Source organism: Equus caballus, chromosome 13 (genome assembly GCF_041296265.1).
Source record: "Equus caballus isolate H_3958 breed thoroughbred chromosome 13, TB-T2T, whole genome shotgun sequence".
NCBI classification, from domain to species: domain Eukaryota; kingdom Metazoa; phylum Chordata; class Mammalia; order Perissodactyla; family Equidae; genus Equus; species Equus caballus.
Genome location: NC_091696.1, coordinates 4,355,615 through 4,374,333, shown reverse-complemented (window position 1 = coordinate 4,374,333; position 18,719 = coordinate 4,355,615). Strand labels below are relative to the sequence as shown.

The 18,719-nt window shown below is 63.1% G+C and overlaps 1 protein-coding gene across 1 annotated transcript; it reads right to left on the bottom strand.

Annotated features, from left to right (window-relative positions):
* FSCN1 (fascin actin-bundling protein 1) lies at window positions 1-9,989 on the bottom strand. The gene is made up of 6 exons (XM_023655204.2): window positions 9,842-9,989; window positions 8,510-9,438; window positions 2,284-2,440; window positions 2,078-2,199; window positions 1,671-1,838; window positions 1-1,211 (listed from the first exon to the last, which is right to left on the bottom strand). The coding sequence occupies exons 2-6, from the start codon at window positions 9,339-9,341 to the stop codon at window positions 1,009-1,011; spliced, it is 1,482 nt and encodes a 493-aa protein (XP_023510972.1). The 5' UTR covers window positions 9,342-9,438; window positions 9,842-9,989; the 3' UTR covers window positions 1-1,008.
* Window positions 9,990-18,719: the final 8,730 nt, after the last annotated feature.

Sequence of the window (18,719 nt, the reverse complement as noted above, 5' to 3'; positions counted from 1 at the left end):
TGCAGACTTGCGTTATTTTATTTTGCTCTTTCCAGTCTGAAGCTACTATCATGGGCGTTTAGAGTTATACAAATGACACTTACAAAAAATAAAAGACCAGGACACCCAGAGTGAGATGCATGGCAGAGACGGCCTGGCGGTGGCGGGGAGGAGGAGGAGCTGGCGGGGGCAGGACTGGGGGCCCGGGGGGGGCCCAGAGGGTGAGGCCCGGCTTCATCCCACCCCAGGAGTCCAGTCAGAGAAGTCCAGTCAGACGAGGAGCACCGATCACACCGGGGGCTCCGGCTGAGGCGGCGGGGGGCCCAGCACCACCAGGGGGCACACAGGCCTGGGACCGGGGTGGGCAGAGGGACGGGGGCTCCCTGGGGAGGTGGGGGCAGGTTCTCGATTCAGGGAGGCACCCACCTGCCGCACCCCTATTGGGTAGAGGGGGCACCGAGGCCCAGAGATGCCATCTGGAGACCCCCGACAAGCCCCCTTGAAGACCACACTGGGCTACACCCAGGCTTGCCAGGGGCGCCTTCAGCTGTAATGTTCCACTAAGAAAAAATACTGATTTGGTCATTTTCTGCTTCCAGTCAGGCCAGGGTGAAGGAGAGAGAGGCAGGGCCCCGGACCACGTGGGCCATGTGGGGATAGGGCAGCGACGGGCATGCTCCAGGTCCCGGCCACCCTGTGTGGCTTCCCTGCGGCCGTGGGCCAGGGCGTGTGCCCAGCTCCTGGGTTGGGGGGGCCTCTCGGGAGGGGGCAGGGGGATTCCAGTTACACACCCCGCCTCGCCCAGGGGCTCGGGGAGGCCTCATGGCCCCCCGCTTCTCCTCGGCCACTCGGGGGAAATAAGGCTCAGAGCTGTCTGAGGTCAGAAGAGGTGCCAGCCTCGCCCACAGCAGAGAAGAGAGGACAGAGGGAGCTGGGGTCCCTCGGAGGCCCAGGCCACCCCGCCCGGCCGCCCGGGGAGCCCACCTGGCAGGGAGCGAGCGGGGCCGGGCGGCCGGGTGGGCAGCGGGCCTAGTACTCCCACAGCGTGGCGGGCTCCACGGCCTCGGCGCAGGCCTTCAGGACCCCCGCGTGGTCCCCCTTTAGGTAGCGCCCGCCCACCTTGATGGCCACCTTGTTGTAGTCGCAGAACTCGAAGAAGAAGTCTACGGGGGTGTCGCTGCTGCTGGTGACAGAAGAGTCGCTGCCAACCATCCAGTACTTGCCCGTGGAGTCTGGGGGGCGACAGTCCGTCACAGCCCGGCCCGGCCCCGCTCCCCACCCAGCCATCAGGGCTCCAGACCGGGGAAGGGGTCCGTTCCACCCACCCGGGCCTCCTGTCCATGCTGGATGGGTCCCCACCCCCAGTCCTTGGTGTCGCATCTCAGGTGTGTGACGCCTCCCCTGCCGACCCCTTCTCGAGTCCCATCTCCCTCTCTGCCCGCCTCCCCGTGCCCCTTCTCTGGCTCTGTCTGTGGTGGGCAGGGAAATCTCCCTCACTTCCAGACAAGAGGGGCAGGGGCTGCCCCCAGCCCAGAGCCTGGACGGCCACAGGACGGCTGTCCCAAGGGGGACTGGAATGGCCCAGGTCAAGTCACAGGTGGCCAGACTGAGAGGGGCGGGCGGTTCCCTCTCTGTGCCCCAACACCGATCCCCAGGCCCCACGCGGCAGCCACCCTCGAGGGGGAACCTGCCTCTGATGTTGTAGGCGCCGTCGTTGAACTCCAGCTGGAAGACATCGTAGCTGGAGCGATTGGCATCCAGGGTGCCCGTGACCTTGCGGCAGCCGATGAAGCCGTGCTCCCCGCGGAGCACAATGATGGGGCGGTTGATCAGCTTCATGAGGAAGAGCTCGGAGTCCCCTGTCCCGGGAGGGGCAGAAGCAGTAAGCCTCATGGGGCTGGGGCTGGGGCTGGGATGCCCAGGGTGACCCAGAGAGGGAGAGCAGGAGCCTGCAGTCACACAGCACACCAGCCCTAGGGTGAGGCTGGGCAGGGCCGGTTTAGGGGGGAACGCCCAGCACCAGGTGGGCCTCAGCGGAGTGACCTGTGGGTGGACGCTCCGGAGAACCGGGACTCAGGGTGCACCCACGGGGGGGTACCTGCTGTTTCCACCGACGCGGCCAGCTGCCCATTCTTCTTGGCCGTCACGAACTTGCCATTGGAGGCACGCAGCGTGATCCGCCGGTCACGCCACTCGATGTCAAAGTAGCAGCTGGCGTTCCTGAGGGTAGTGGGATGGGGTTAGATGGGACCAGCCAGGCCCCCAGGCCAGGGTCCCACAGGAAGGGCCGGCCTCGACACTCACTTGGTGGAAGCGGTGGACTGCACGCCCCCGGTGGCCGTCAGCGTCCAGTACTTGCCCGTGTGGGTGCGGAAGGCGCACTTTTTGGTGTCGCGGTCGATCTCCAGCTGGAAGGTCTCCTGGTCGGTCTCTTCGTCCTGATTGGCCGACAGGTCCATCCCTGCGGGGAGAGCCTCCAGCTGGCACGGGGACCCCACGCCCCCACCCCATTCCAGCCAACCCCCCTCGGCCCCACATCAGACGGCAGAAGCCAGGACCCCCGGGCACAGGAGGCAGGCACCACGGCCGCGACCCCCGTCTTCACATCTCTCTCTCGGATCCTAGGAGCAATACCTTCCAACAAACCCACAGCAAAAGACGTTCAGGAACCAACCGGAAGAATCTTAACGCGGCCCAGGACAGGTATCAAGGCTTAATTACTCTCCGTCACATTGTGGTGATGTAAGAAAATGGCCTCATTTTTCAGAGATGCAGACGGAAATGTTTTGAGATGAAACACCCTGAGGTCAGGGGTTTGCTTCAAATATAACCAAAAAACGATGAATCACGGGGCAGATGGGGCTGGTGTGGCAGGATATGGCACCTGGGGGGGGTCGGCATATGGGCTCCTGGTACCCTGCCCGCTTCTGTACGTGTGTCAAGTGAAAAGAGAACAGCACGCGCTCCTCTCAGGAATTAGGGAAAACTCACAAAAGCACAAAAAAGAAGTCAGGTGTGCCCCCCTCCCCCCCCCCCCCCCCCCCCGCCCAGGCCCACCACACCCAGACCGCCCTCCCGCCTTCATGCAGTGTCCTTTGGCCCTGAGCGCGTGCAGGCTGGCGACCGGCCCAGCATCTCTCCCCTGCATCATCTGATGGGACGGGGCTGGTCCCCTGGCCCACGCCCACACTCTGCAGCACAGTCCACAGCCTCTGCGGCCACATCGTTTGGACACCTGTGTGGACTCCTCCAGCTAAAGGGGGATCTTTGGTTCCAAGAGACCCACGTTCCCCGGCACCCCGGGGTGACTGCCAGGGCTCGGGCCTGTCTGGAACAGTGGGTGGGTCACTGTTCGGGCCTCGAGGCCTTTATGAAGCCGGGGCCACAGTGGCGGGTGATGGGCGTCCCTTCAGATGAGGAGGTGGAGGCTGGCAGGCGGGAGCTGGGGTCTGGGCTGCCCCCCGGGCCCTCCTCCAGGGCCCAGGCTTAGATCCACCCACTCGAGAGCTGGATGGTGCCAACCCCGTCGTAACCCATGACATGTCCACGTCAGGGCCACGGGGCCCACCTTCACCCCCACTTTACAAGAAGAGAGACTGAGACAGAACAGCGACGTGTCCTTGGTCAACGTCACCCAGAAAGGAAGTAAGGGGTCCCGGTGGCTCTCAGGAGGGGAGGTGGGCAGACTCAAGCCTCCTGCCACGCCCTCCCACCTCTGCCTTTTCCTCCTCTCTGTGGACTGGCAGACGTGGCCTCTCTGGGTCGCCCAGGGCCCTGAACCAGACCCTCACGGAACCCCCCGGCTCAACCCTCCAAGCCCACCAGGCCCCTCACCCCGATGTCGGGGATCTGCTGACCGCCCGGGACCCAGGGGTTGAGCTGGATCCACCATCATGCCCCAGTAAAGCACCGGGTGTGGACAGGAGTCAACAGGGGCTGGGCCTGCAGGGCACCCGAGCCATCACCTGGAAGGGGACCCACCTAAGGCCGTGGCCGGCAGCAACACTTGCAGCTGGGGTCCCTCCTTGCTCAGACCTTGCCCAGCAGACCGAAGTCCTGCCACCCCCACATCCCACCTCCGCTCTGCAGAAACCGGCCCTGAGGGCCCCAGCCTGCTGGCCATAGGGCGCCACCTGCCCACTGTGTGGCCAGCCCGCTGATGGGAAGGAAGGGGGCAGACAAGAGGAACAGCCCCTCTGGGCGCACCCCAGCAGCAGAGACAGAGGGGCTCCCAGAAAGGGGGGCAAAGCAGACCCGGAACGGAAGTCAAATCTGTAGGACAGCCTCATCCTGGGGTTCAGAGAGCCCGTCTCAATGCAGCCTTGCAGACAAACAAGGTGCTTCCCAGCTTGGCTGACAACAAACGCAGGAAGCTCCTCCATGACACCGGGGTCACGGTGCCCTGGGCTCCGTGCGGATGTGGACAATCCTCCCGGCAGCAGCCCCACGGCACCGTCACTAACATCCTCTTCCCGCAGAGGAACAAAGGCAGGACCCCCCCCCCGGCCCCCACCGCCATGGTCATTACATGCCCGGGGCCACACCACTGCCACCATCTGCTCACTTCCTCAGACCTCGTGAGCCTGGTTGTGTCCAGTCCTGGAAGCGCTTTGATGACAAGGCCGAGGCCGGCCAGTGGGATTCCTAGAGTGGGGCCAGGCACCCTTGGGCGAGCGTCTTCTCCTCCCTCAGCCTCAGTTTCCCTCTCTGCCTGTCCAAAGGGCCCGGTCTCTCCATTCTGCCAGGAGATTTGGAAGGATTTAGGAGCCTGGTGCCAAGGAGACACCAGATCTTCTGACCCCAACAGGCAGGGGTAGGGGGTGGGGGAGGAGACCCCCGCCACCATCCAGCGTGACCCCTCCCGGCTCCAGGGCCCTTCCTACACGGGAAGGGCCCCTCTTGGCCCTGGAGCCTCCAATCAGAGCTGGGTTGCTATGGGAACGCGGTTTTTTCAGGATCTTTCCTTTCATGAACAGCAGCACAGAAAACCTGAGTCACAGAACATGTGGGGGCTCAACGGAGCCCACGGGCGCATCTCCCACTTCCCTCCGGGGAGTCCTAGTGAGCCCCCTGGGCCCCCGCCTGGCCCCCTCCACCATAGCTTTCCCGTCTCCAGTCTCAAACATTCTCACGCCTCCCCGTCTAACCCCCTTCCCGGGTCCCCACCCACTCCGTCCTCAGCAGTTCTCAAGTCCCCCTGGTTTGTTCGAAAGAGGGAGTCCCCACCACCCCCACTCAGTTTAGAGGGGAGCCTGGAAGCATCTGTGTCGTCCCCCCCCATTTTTCCAGTCAGCTCTTGCCACTTCCTGACGGCTTCGAATCCCGCACAAGCCAATCCCGGGGCCTGAAATGCCCTGCCTCGCCGGGAGAACTCCTACACATCCTGCAAAGCCCAACTCGACCAGGCCTTCCTCAGCCAGCCACCCGTCGCCTTTGAGCTGCTGGGACAGAGCACTTCCTGAGCACGGGATCCCCAGGGCACAGCTGGACAGAGGCAAGGAGGCCACGGGTCCAAGTGAGAAATGCCGGCAGGCCCTGCCCAACCCGCATCCTCACCCCGCGAGGTCCTCACAGCTGCACTGCTCCCCAACACCTGCACCGGATGTGAGCCACCTGCCTGGTCACATCAGCTCTTAAGCAGCAGGACCCCACTCACGGGGTGGGGGTGGGGGGCCGACCCTGTCTCTAACGGTGCCTGTGACGGAAGACCTCCTCCCAGAGATAAAGCCTGGCTGAGAGAACCTGCCCAAGGCAGCCCTTCACAGATGGGGAAACTGAGGCAGGAGAGCAGGCTGCAGCTTCAGCAGGGAGCGCCCCACCCCCACGGGGGCCCGGCGTGTGCAGGCGCGCGGGGATGATTCACACCCCGCAGCCGCCTCAGCACTGACCCTCCTCCTTCCCCGCTGGCGTTTCCCAACATGTGCCGGAAGCTCGGCCGCCGCCTCGCTGCCACGCAGGCCCGTCCAAAATGGCCCCTGCAGACACGCCCCCCGCCCCCCATGCTGGCTGGGGGTCCTGCGGTCATCCTCCATCCCACCGGCAAGATTCGGGGTCAGCTAACGTAAGAACGAGATGGGGACCCCAAGACCCGAGGTCAATGGAGCCCCGATCTCCGCCCCCGGAGCCCCCTCCCCCAGCTCCCCCTCCCTTTAAAGTCACAGATGAGCCAGCACGTCTCTGGGCCCAATTTCCAGCTCCTCCCGCGCCGTGAGCCTGAATCACACCCTGACGCCCCGGCAAGCTTTACCAGGAAGGAGGCATCTGCCCAGGCTCGCTGGGGGCTGCCAAGAACACCCCCAGGCGCTCTCTGCGCCTTCCGGGCCCCAACAGTTACAGACAGAGCCACCTGCCTCCACCACGTCTTCCCCAGGAGAGGTGCTGGACACAGCCCAGCAAGCATGCAGCATACCTGAGTCAAGGAGCACCCAACACGGGCCCTGTGATCCTGCTGGCTGCTCCAGTCCCAACTTCCCAGCCACAATGGGCATTCTCCTCCATCCTGCCTCGGGGCCTTTGCACAAGCTGCGCCCTGTGCCTGCAACACCTTTCCGCACACCTGATGCATGCTACCTTCCATTCATCCTTCGGGTCAGCGCAAGCGTCCTCAGAAAAGGACCCCCTTCCATCTAATCTGGGGCCCTGATATATTTCCTGGACCCCCAAGCCTTTTCTCGACACCTCTGGGATATTGCTCCTGTCCGATGGAGAGCACCAGCTCCAACAGGGAAGGGCCCAGGACACGCCCATTTGTCCACCACTCAGGTCTCAGCCTGTCCCACTTGCTAAGGGCTCAATGTTTGGGGCACAGGTGGGGAGCCCTGCCCCACCCAGGACTGTGTGAGGCCTACTGCGCCCTGGAAACCGGGAGGCATCAGGCGGTTCAGGTAAGAGCCCATTCTGGAATCAAACGACCCCGTTCTGCATGCTGCTTATTTGCTGTGTGACCTTGGGCTCATGGCTTCACCTCTCTGGACCTAAACCTGTCCGTCTGTAAGATGGACAGGATACCGCCCGCCTCAGCCAGCAAACTCAGGCACCAAATTGCCGGTACCCCACCCGGGGCCTCCACTCCCGCAGCCAGGGGGCTGCGCCCCCCTCCGCAGAGCCCAGGCAGGAGAACGGCCATGTGGAGAGAGGCCTTCCTCCACGGAAGGAGGCCCCTGACTGGGCTCCCATCCAGCCACCTCCAGAGGCTGGGGTCCAGCTTCCCATCCAGGGGAGCGAGACCCCCGCAAGTCCTCCAGCGGGGCCTGCGGCAGCCAAGAATCAACTACCTTCGCCAACGCAGGGGCGCAGGCGCCAGAAGGAAGCGCAGCCGCCTGGGGGAGAACCAAAAAGGGAAAAAGGGGGGCTCGCTTCTGGCGCGCAGGCCGGGAGGAAATGGCCAGGCCAGCAGGAGGCCGGAGCAAGGACGCATCGAGTTGCGGCCAATTGTTCCCGGAGGGAGCCTCGGGGCGGGGTCGCTCCACGGCAGGGGCTTCCCAGTGGAGCCGGGCTGGGGTCCCCAGGGGCGCGCGCGGCCGCCCTCGACGCGCGCAGGGCAGCGCCCGGCCTGGAGGCGCGCGGCGGGCGCTGGGCGGGGAGCCTGGCCGGCCGCCATCCGCGCCACGCCGTCCCCGGGCCGGGGCGCGAGGAGGGAGCCGCCTCCTGGGGAGGCTCCGGACCCGGGCGCTGGACCGGGGACGGCGCGCGATGGGGGGAGTGGGGGGGTCCTCAGCGGGGGGACCCGCAGCAAGCCCATCCCCTCCCCCGCCCCGCCGCATCTGGTTTTCCCATCTGCAGAGAGTGAGCAGGACAAAGGGGGCGAGGGAGGGCCCTGTCGCGGAGCCCGCCCCCCTGCTCACAAAGGCCGCGGCCCCGAGCGCTGGGCAGGCGCGGGAGGAGGGGCAGGGGGGGAAGGGCAGACAGTCAGGGCGCCCCCCCGACCCCCAGCAGAGGCCGACCCCTCCCGGCAGCGAGAGGGGGTGGGGAAAGGCCCGGAGAGCGGGGAGGTGGAAGCGCATCCCGCGGAGATCAAACGCTCCCCTCTCCCGGCCGCGAAATGCGGTCGCAGGGGGTGGGGGCGCGCCCCGCGCCTGTTGCGACCCCCGCCTCCGCCCTTGAGCTAAAGGCCGCCGGCGGGGGGAGGGGCACGAGGAAACCGGCGAGAGGGGCGTCTCCAAAGGACTGGGCCCCCGGATGCAAGGGATCAGCGCGCGTGGGGAGAGCCTACATTGGGCTGGGGGTTCGGAGGGTGGCACACAGGGCGATGCCTTACGGGGGCCTGGGGAGCCTCAACCCGAGGCCGGGTGGGGGTTGCGCAGCGACGCCCAAGGATGGGCAGCGCCCCACCCCTCGCCCCCTCCTCCGGGAGGCGAGCGCACGTCCCGCGGCCGGGCTAAACGGCCTGCGCGCCCAGCAGGGGCGCACCGGGCGTCGCTCGGGCTGGCAGCGGCGCCGCGGGCGAGAAAGGGCGGGAGGCTGGAGGGACGGGGGTGGGGGTGCGCTTTGTGCGGCGGTCGGAGAGGCGGGGGGCGGCGTCCCCACTCACCCTGGCGCGTGGACACGTTCCTCTCGTTGGCCGCCTGCAGCACGACCTGGGCGCAGCTCTGCTCCAGGGCGAAGAGCTCGTCCTTGCCCACCTTGGTGGCCTTGCCGGCCTTGAGCGTGCCGCTGGGCCCCGACGGCGCCAGGTAGCGGCCCTCGCAGTCGCGGAAGGCCACCTTGCCGGAGCGGAACTCGAGCGTGTAGCCGGTGGCGGGCTCGGGGCGCGCCACCAGGCGCCCGTCGTGGCGCAGGAAGCGGTGGTCGGCCGTCTGCACGCTGTAGCGCTGGTCCTGGAAGGCCAGCGTGATGAGCGAGTCGACCCCCCAGGGCACGTCGCGGTCCACGGCGATCTCATCGGCCGGCCGCGCGCTCAGGTGCGCGTAGCGCTTGCGGGTCAGGCTGTAGATGTTGACCTGCGGGTGCATGGCGATGTGCACGCTCCACTTCTCGGCCGGCGACACGCTCTGCGCGAAGCACGACAGGCGGTCCTCGGTGCCGCCGAAGTAGCGCCGGTGCGCCTCGGACTGCAGGGACCAGCGGCCGTCGTCGTGCGCCACGATCAGGAAGCGGCAGTCGGCGCCGGGCGTCTCGCGCTCGCAGGTCACGTTGCCATCCTTGTCGGCCGCCAGGTAGCGGCCCAGGTGGCTGCGCAGGCACACGGCCGCACTGCCCGCCTCGTCGGGCGGCTGCTCCAGCGTCCAGATCTGCTTCTTCTTCAGGCTGCTGGCCGACGCGTTCACCTTGAACCCGAACGCCTCGGCCGTCAGGTACTTGTTGCTGCAGTTGATCAGGCCGAACTGGATCTGCACCGCCTCGGCCGTGCCGTTGGCGGGCATGGTGGCGGCGGCGCCCCGCTCCTTTGTTCGGCTCGGCGCCCGCGACCCGCGCGCTCCCTCCGCTGCGCTCCACAAAGCCGGCCCGCCGCGCCCGCGCCTTTATAGGCGGGGTGACGTCAGCGCGCGGCCACGCCCCCGCGCGCTCTCCCCGCCCCCGCCGGGGAAGGGGGCGGCGCCTGGGGCGCCTCTGCAGCCGCCGACGCCTCCCACCCAAGGCCGGGGTCCCCCTGCCGCGGGGCCGCAGCCTGAGGAGCCACCCAGAGCTCGGACCCCTCGGAGAACCGCCCCCCTCCCCAGGCCCAGCCCGGGGGAGGGAGGGACCAGCCAGATTTGAGGTTGTGACAGAGACCAGAGGGACCACAGAGCATGCGGGTGCTGCGCGCAGGCTGCTCGGAGGAGGGGGCCTTGGAGGAGCCGAGAGGGGCCCCCGCGAGGACCTGTTGGCCCAAGGAGGGGGTGCAGGGCAGGAGCTAGGAGGGGGTCTGCAGCCCCCAACTCACCCAGCCTGGGCCTTGCAGCCTGGCTCTCCAGAGCAGGGGCTGTGGTTCCCTGAGGCTTCCCGCCCTCCCAGGACACTGCTCTGAAGGCCACGGGGCCCCCTCCCTGTGGCCAGGCTCCCAGACCCGCTGGCCCACTTTGGTGTCCGTGGTAATGGCCGAGACAAGTGACCAGCGGTCCCGTTCTGGGGATGGGGATGCAGACGTCACAGTGTTCTGATCTACGGGCAGTGGGGTGAGCAGTGCGCCCTTTTCCCGGTGGCAGCTCGGGGCGGGGCAGCGCAGCCCGCAGGACGCAGCCGGGGTCTCGGCTCTAGGCCAGCGTGCCTGCCACTTTATACCCCCAGGTCCTGACTTCACAGCACGCCTAGCGCACCGCAGGAAGGGTGACGCAGCCGTCCCCCTTCAAGACCCCAGCTCTTCATCCTCCTCCAGCAAAGGGGACATTCCCTACAGACGCCCACCCCACCCCGGGCAAGGCACACTTCCCTTTTCTGAGCCTCTGCGAAGGCTGACACTTTTGCTGGGACATTCCCCACATGCCAGACAGGCCCCTGGAATGCCAGCGTGACCACAGGCTGCCCACAAGGTCCCGGGGCCAAAGGCAGAGAACCACAAGGCCAAAGGGCACTGGGCTGGCTCCGGGGTGGTACGTCTGTCTCTGTGCCTCCCCTCAGGAAGTCCCCTCTAGGGATTTTTATCTTCCCTGGGGATGGTGGTGTCACCTTCCCATCGGTGTTTACTGGCAGGGCCTTGAACCCCCGGCAGGCATGCCCATAACATTCCCTCCCGTCATCTAATGGGTCAGATAGACCGTCTCTTGAAACCCAGTCTCTCACTGGCTGGGTGACTTTAGGCAAGTTACTTAACCTCTCTGAGTCTCAGTTTCCCCTCTTGTAGAAGAGATACGAAGCCCTCATCTCGGGGGGGGGGGGGGGTCTGAGAATCCCTGGGGGCCTGGAGCTCAGATACTGTCCTTGGCCACCCTTGGGACCCACTCCAGTCCCCAGGAAGCCCCATGCATAGATAGGGAGACCCCAAACCTCTGGCCAAACCAAGGCTCAGAGGAAAGAATCCAAATACCCGTAGATGTTTCCAGAAGGCTGCAGGTGCCAGGCTCGGCGCTGGCAGCCAGGCTGGAGGATGCTGAGACCCACCCAGGGGGATGGGGGCTGGGTGGCCCCCTCCCTCCTGGGTCTGCAGCTCCCCGGTGGCCCGAGTCCCCCTCCTGCAGCTTCACAGCCTGCAGGCCAGGACAGGCCTGGGGTGAGGGCTCCTGCCTCTGTCACACCGTGGGGGGAGAGAGGGACCAGGCGTTGGCAAGAGATCCTCCCAGGGCTGGGAAGACTGGCGAGTCCAGGTGGGCACGGCGGCAGCCTGGGCCCCCGCGCTGGGCTTCCTGGGCTCCGATGGCAGCTCTGGCTCACGGTTTGCTCGTCTCTACCAGGGGCTGGACGATAGCAGCTGCCCTGGGGTGGGGGGGTGGGTCACGAGCACTGGAGAAGCTGCCACTCGGAGACCCGACTGAGGGGGCTCCTGGGTCGCGGGACCCCACTTTCGAACCAGAGGCATCTCCCTCCTACGGGGACAAGTCACGACTCTACACATCCGGCGCCTAGAACAGTGCCTGGCCTGTGTCAGTGCTCCATAAACACCAGCTGTTTTATTATTCACTCAACAACCTTGACGGGAGCGTGCTGGGGACACAGACCGCCAGACTCCCTCCAGCCTTTCTTCCTCTTATTCACATTTTTTCCCGAACAGATAATACATTCATGTACTTCAAACATCCAAAAACATGCAAAGGCCTTCCTCCCCCGCCATCCGCACCCCGCCCCCTGGAGAACCGCTTTGAGGTTTGTTTCTTGCGTTTCCCTGTATTTATGCAAAGACAAGCGGACGTGCGTCTGTACTCTCATTTTTCTCCTCCTTTTTAAGCAGTATTTTGCGCCCTGCCTTTTTTACCTGATGTATCTTAACACCGGTTCTGCTTCAGACCTTGATCTTTTCTGCAGCCGCGTAACACCCCCCGGTTACGTGTAACCGGCACCCTGTGGACGGACATGTGGGTTGCTCCCATCGATGCCCTGCTTTGGCCAGAACCCCTCCCAAGGGTGAAGCCTCCAACCGCAAACCAACATGTCCTCGTGTTTCTCTTGGCCTGGCTCTGGCCCATGCACCACGTCAAAAATTAAGGCTGTCCAGCTTTGCCTTGAATGCCTCCGGTGATGGGGAGCTCACTCTGTCCTCTGTGCAAAGCTCATGTGGGTGATGCATATTTGCCCTGCTCTAGATTCGGTGGAGATTTGGGGGCCCACAACAGCTGCCAGGAAAGAGGGGTGACAATAGACAGGGCAGGCTACCAGGGGCTGAGTCTCTGACCACAGATCCTTGGATGGGGGGAAAGTATCTTGGTTTTTAAAAAATTATTATAATCAAATATTGTTGGAAAGCCGATATAGGAACAAAAGCTCAGGCAGTTTTGGCGGAAGAGCATTTTCAAAAATCTGTCCCAGCTCTGCGTCTGTGCCGTGTTCCCTCCTCTCGCCTTCCCCGAGTCTGGTTACACCGGGCACCGCTGTGTCCCACGCCTTCGCACAGTCCTGTCTGCACGCCCCGCCTCGGGTCCCTCTGGGGAAGGATGGTGACACGGACGCCGTGTCCCTGAGCCCCACGGGAGCCGGGCGCCACCTGAGCTGCCCTGGAACGAGGGCATGGCACGGGGAGGACGGAGGTGCTGGGCGGGGGCGAGGCCCGGCGGCTCCCAGGCTGGCACCGGGCGCCCTCCTGCCTGACCCAGGGAGGGAAATGAGGGCACGGGGATGCAATGCTCGGCTGGCCCTGAACCAGCTCCCTGAGCGAGGACTCTGAGCCACGCACCTCAGACCGCTTCTCCCCAGCCGAGCAGCCTCGGAGAATTCCCTGCGCCCCGCACCGACGCACGGTGGCTTTCCCAAATGAAGTCCCGAGGTGCAGGCCGGCCAGGAGGCCAGGGAACGGACGCTGGGGTCAGGCGGTCCCGGAGCTGACGCATCCTCCCCGTGGGACCTTCGACAGGTTTCTTCACTCACCTGCCTCAGTTTCCTCATCTGTCAAATGGGAATATAGTACATGCCGTTTCTCGTGAAAACACAGGTGTAGATATCATAATGGCACAGTGTTGGTTACGTAAAAACAAAAACAAAAACAAACGTCTTTAGCTGTCAGAAACGCCCAGAAAGATCTGCCTGTGAAATGACAAGATGTCTTAAAATGTTCTAGGCAGAGGGGTGGCCATGTGGGGGCTCCTTCCGTGGTTGTGTCTATGTTAATAAATGTTTGGACGTTTCCATCATGAAAAGTTTTAGGAAAACACGTGAAAGATAAAAATAAACAATTAAATATCCCACATATCCCTCCCCCCAGAAAGAGCGGGGGTGGAGAATGGATGGAATGTGAATTTTCGTGCCAGCAGGGTGACAGGGTGACAGCGCGAGAAGGCTCACTACACTTCAGTGTTTTCTATGTATGTGTGAAATTTTTCATGACGGCAATAAAACCTGACAGAGGCACTGAAGATTGAAGACCCTGCTGACTGTGTCTTAGTACTGTCATGTGTGCACTGTTCTGTTGTGTTTGGAACGCATCCTGCCAGACCTTTCTCTCTACGTTTATTCACAAATGTATCATGTAGATATAGACAGATGATCGATCAATCAATAGATAGATAGATAGATAGATGGATAGGAGTTATCAATAGATATTTAGAGGCATTGAAGATTGAAGACCCCGCTGACTGTGTCTTAGTACTGTCATGTGTGCACTGTTCTGTTGTGTTTGGAACGCATCCTGCCAGACCTTTCTCTCTACGTTTCTTCACAAATGTATCATGTAGATATAGACAGATGATCGATCAATCAATAGATAGATAGATAGATAGATGGATAGGAGGTATCAATAGATATTTAGACAGAGAAGTGCTTAGCTTTATTTCTGAGGGTTTTGCTTGTTTGTTTGGTGTAGGCTTCAGTTTTCTTGCTCTGCATCTTGCTTCCAGCCCTTGGTGCCACTTCCCGATGAGCCCCCGTGTCAACACGGCTACTCCCGCCCCGGTCTCCCTGGCATGTGGAGACTCATCAGATTCCTCCTGGGCCACCACGTGGGGTGACGCTTCCAGCTTGATCCCTGGTGGATGGCTGCCTGACCAGCTGGGCCCTCGCCTCCACCCACCCCAGCTGGTGGAAGCCGGTCCTCCCACCCTGAGCCACATGCTGGCCAGGGTCTCCAAAACCCGTGCTCCCCGAGGCTCCTCCTTGCGGAAATCTTCCCAGCCCCCAGAATTGGGCCCCGGCTCCCACCAGCCCCTGGACCCCTCCCTCGGGGAGCATAGAGCGTGGGGGCGGTGAGGCAGCATGCAGCCCAGCAGTCATGGGAGCGCCAGGCAGCGTGCCAGGGTGCCTCTTCCTTAACCTCCGACAAGCCTGCATCTCACGGACGAGGGCCTGAGCCGCCAGCTGAAGGACCATGATCGGAGGAGCAGGCTGGCAGCTGCCAGGGCAACGGGAGTGACTGCGGATGGGTACGGGGTTCCTTCCTGGGTGACGACAGTGTTTTGGGACTAGAGAAGAGGTGCGGGTTGCACCACGCTGTGAAAGGACTAAATGCTGCAGAATCTGGACACTTTCAAAGACTTAATTTTACGTTATGTGAGTTTGACCTCCATCAATCTTAGGGGGAAAAAAAAAACAACCCCCGAATCACTCAGCTGGGAGGTGATGGATGGAACAGGATTCAAACCCGGGCTTGAGACTGTTAACTGCGGCTGACAACCCTACCAAGCGCCAGGCCGCTCCTCCCGGCCGCACCCCTCCCAGCCGGCAGCCAGCGGGCGGCTCTCCCCCGCCCCCGGCTCCCACCCTCCCTCTGCCTCTGGGGGTCCCAGGGAGATGGGAACCTCAGGTGCCACCTGCCCAGGGCTCTGCCTGCTTTTCCGAGACTGAGTCCTGCGCTTGGTCTTGACCATCACCAGCATTTGGGGCCCCCAGGATGGCCCTGCGCAAATCACAGCCCCCCGGAAGCTTCGGTTCCTCTTCTGAGAAAGGACGGGGTGTGACCTGGTCCTGGGAGCTGCCCGCCAGCATCACTTGGAGCTGTGTCACGGCCAGGAGGCCCCGGCCTCTCGAGCCTGTTTCCCTTCTCTCAAAGGAGGTCAGCGCACCCCAGGCGGGCGTGAGGGACAGAAGGGCCATCCCCGCCACAGACGCACAGATGTCCCTGGCTCGGCCACCGTAAGTGACGGCCTCGGCCCGGAGCCTGTGAATGGCGTCTTTGTGGTTCTGCCTCGGCCGCCTCTGTGGCCCCTCCGGGCAGCCTGGTACGGCCGGCCGGCGCCCCTCATGCGCCTCTCCGGGGGAGGAGCCAGTCCCAGGGTGTGACTCCAGGACAGCTGTGCCATCAGGGCCACAGGCTGAAGCCAGCATCTCAGGGTCAGGGCCCTCATCACCCCGTCTCCACAGCATCCCTGCCCATCTCTGGCTCCAGGGCCTTCAGGTTACAGATAGAGAAACTGAGGCCTGGACAGAACAGAGGGACTCTGGCCCCGCTTTAAGGAGAGATGTGCAGTTTTCAGGGTCCCAGGCGCGTGGATCTCATCAGATTTGCCAAGAGATTTGTGACCCCCCCGCCCCTGGCCCTAAACGGTCCCCCCTTGAAGGCAGTAGCCAAACCTGTGGGTGCCCAGGGCATGTGGTGAGCTGTCCAGGCAGCAGGACCCCAGAGTGAGCCGTGAGGTCCAGGAGGGCCTCCAGGAGGAGGTGATGCCTACGCTGGGTGAATGGGAGCTCAGCAGGGCAGAGCCAGGCAAAGCTGGAGCAAAGCATGGAGGCCGGCCTGCCCCGTGTCTGCTCCTGAACGCATATCCCTGGAAATCGTTTCTATTTCTGTCGTCCTGGATGAAGATGCCCTTGGAGAGAAGCCTGGATTGGCCACGGCCGGCAGCTCAGAGGCCGCACCCGGCCGTCCACCCCACTCACGGTATGGCAGATGCTGGTCCAGGGCCCGAGGTGTTTTGGAAAGTGAGGCCATGGCGGCGTCTGCTTGGCAAATGCCCGGCTAATTAAGAGGGCATTAGCACCCTGGGCCGAGCCCCACTCCTGCCAAGACGTCCTTGCCAGGAGCGCAGCCGGATTTTTGGCCGTGGAGAGCCCATCGGCTGCTGCCAGACCTCAGCCTCCCCGCACCTGGCCGCCACCCCCTCGGGCTCCCCGGATCCTGCGCCCGCCCTCCTGGGCGCCCCCGCCCTTCCACCAATGCCCCTGAAGCCCGGCAGGACAGGCCGGCTCCGGCCTTGCTCCCATCCGTCAAACGGCGTGGTCATCCGTCCCTCCCTGAGCCATGGGAACCCTGTCTGTAAATGCCCAGAAGTCCAGGGCTGCAAGGAACAGGGGGCCCGCCCTTCCCCAAGACCCCTCAGTTCTATTCTGATGGACTTCTGATGCTCAGGGGGGAGAGAATAACAAGCATCTCCCACAGGGACAGCCGCCTCCATCTTAACCCTCGTCGCCCCCACCCCACCCCCCGGGGCAGCAGGGTGACTTCCTAAAAGGCAAATCTGGTGTCTCTCCCCAGCTTGAACCTCCCCCATGGCTCCCCAGTGCCCAACGCCCAGGGCGCTGGGGGCCCCCGGTGGTCTGGCCTCCGTTCCTCTCTCCTGCCTCCCCTCCTCCTTCCCTCTCCTCCTCTCCACCTGCCAAACCCCCGCTCATCCTCAAGGCCCACTGCAAACCTCACCCACCCTCTCCGGGCAGGCACCTGCCCCCTCGGTTGTATTCTGAGCTCCCAGATCCTTCCAGGAGCTCATGGAGGGGGTTTTGGCACTTGTCACCCAGGTCTAGGTGTCCCCGGGGGGGGGGGGCTTGTCTGGCATCTGGCCCAGCACCATCCAAGAGAACGTTCTGTAATGATGTTTCCAGAATGTTCTAGAATCTGCTCTATCCAATACGGGAATACGGGAGCCTCCAGTGACACATGTGGTTCTTGAGCATTTGAGGTGCGGCCAGGGCCACCGAGGAAGGGACTTTCCATTTTTACTTCACTGCAATTAATGTACATGTGAAAAGCCACCCGTGTCGTGGGCAGCACAGGGCTGGGCACCCCTGGGGTGGGCTGGGCAGCCCCCAGGAGGCTGGAGCAGAGTTTGGGGCCTGAGGGGGTGTCCCATGAGTTGACAGATGTGACAACAGATGCCGGCACCCTGGGCAACGGTGGGTGGCTTGGCTCATTTGCCGTCCTGCTGTGCCTCTGGGCAGGGCCGTGTCTGTGCCCTGTGCCACAGCTGCAGCCCCGTGTCAGGCCTGCGCAGAGCACGGGCCCCACAGACCCTGCCCAATGCGTCCCCAAGGCCACCCGGAGGCCAGGCAGCCCGGGCCAGACAGACAGTGACCCAGAGAGGCCCTCCCTCACCCTCCCTGCCATCCAGGCCATTCCGGGCTCCCTGCTCCCTGGCCAGCAGATCCCCCCACCCCCGCCCCCGGCTCCAGAGCCCAATAGTCCTGGAGTGGGCACTGGGCCGCGAGAGAGCCTGGGGTGGGGCTGCCTCCAGAGCAGGCACTCCAGGACAGGCCGGGACATTTGAAATGCTCACATGGGGGAGAGAGACTCCTTACCACCTGCCAGCTCAGGGCGCCCGAGCTGGCACAGTCGGCCCCTCTCGACCCCCACCATTGGTGTCCATGACGCTTTACAAGGGTCCAGGCCATTGATGGGGGTCCTCATACGGGGACAAGCACAGTTTGGGGCATGAACAAGGGGCACATCTGTGGGGAAGCCCCAGCGGAGGAAGGAAGGTCCATGCCAGCAGGGGACCGGGGTGCGCAGGCCGTGGTACAGGTCATGTGAGGGGCTCCCTCCAGTGTGGCCCGAGGGCCTGTGTGTGAGGACTGGCTCCTGCAGACCCTGATCTCGCCACACGCCCCTCCATGAAGCCCACCTGCTCTCCTCAAACTCGAGGTCTTCTCCCAGGGCCTCCGTGTACAGTTGCACAGGTTGTATCCCATACAAAGACTGCGCGGGTGTGAGAGCCGGTTCCAGCCCCCCAGACAAGCTTTGGCCCCCAGCTTGGGGCTGTGTCAGCCTGGAGGAAAAGGGAGGTTTATTTTTGCCAGGAGTCATAACGCCCAGCCAGCACACTTTTTTTTTTTTTTTTTAGGAAGATTAGCCCTCAGCTAACATCTGCTGCCAATAATCCTCTTTTTGCTGAGGAAGACTGGCCCTGAGCTAACATCCATGCCCATCTTCCTCTACTTTATATGTGGGACGCCTACCACAGCATGGCTTTTGCCAAGCAGTGCCATGTCCGCACCCGGGATCCGAACCGGTGAACCCCAGGCCACCGAAGCGGAACATGCGAATTTAACCGCTGCGCCACTGGGCTGGCCCCAAGCCATCCAGAGGAGCACCTTTTTCTAATTCATACAAAGGCTCTGGACATGCCGGCAGGCTTCTGTCCTCCCCACTCTTTCCCTAGGCCATTCCTGGACTCCTTCGGAAACACCCTCTTTCAGTCACGAAACCTTCAGTGAAAAAAAACCCAGAAAACTGACTCACGGGCTAAACAACAAGGCCATTAGTTATGATAAGAAATAAGAAGCCCTGAAGAGGGGAGTTTCCAGAGTTGGTTGATTCCGACAATAGCTGGGAAAGGACCCTGGAACTTCCCCGACTCCTCACTCTGCTACCCTTATTGAGTGAGCTTTGCACTCAGACTGAGCCCCTCAGAGACACAACATGGCTGCCAGGGTCCAGACATCACATCTCCCCAATATTATCTAAACTAGGCTTCTCGGTATCATGTTTTTAAATGCATAAGACAAAATACCTAGGATTACAAGGAAATCGGTCACAC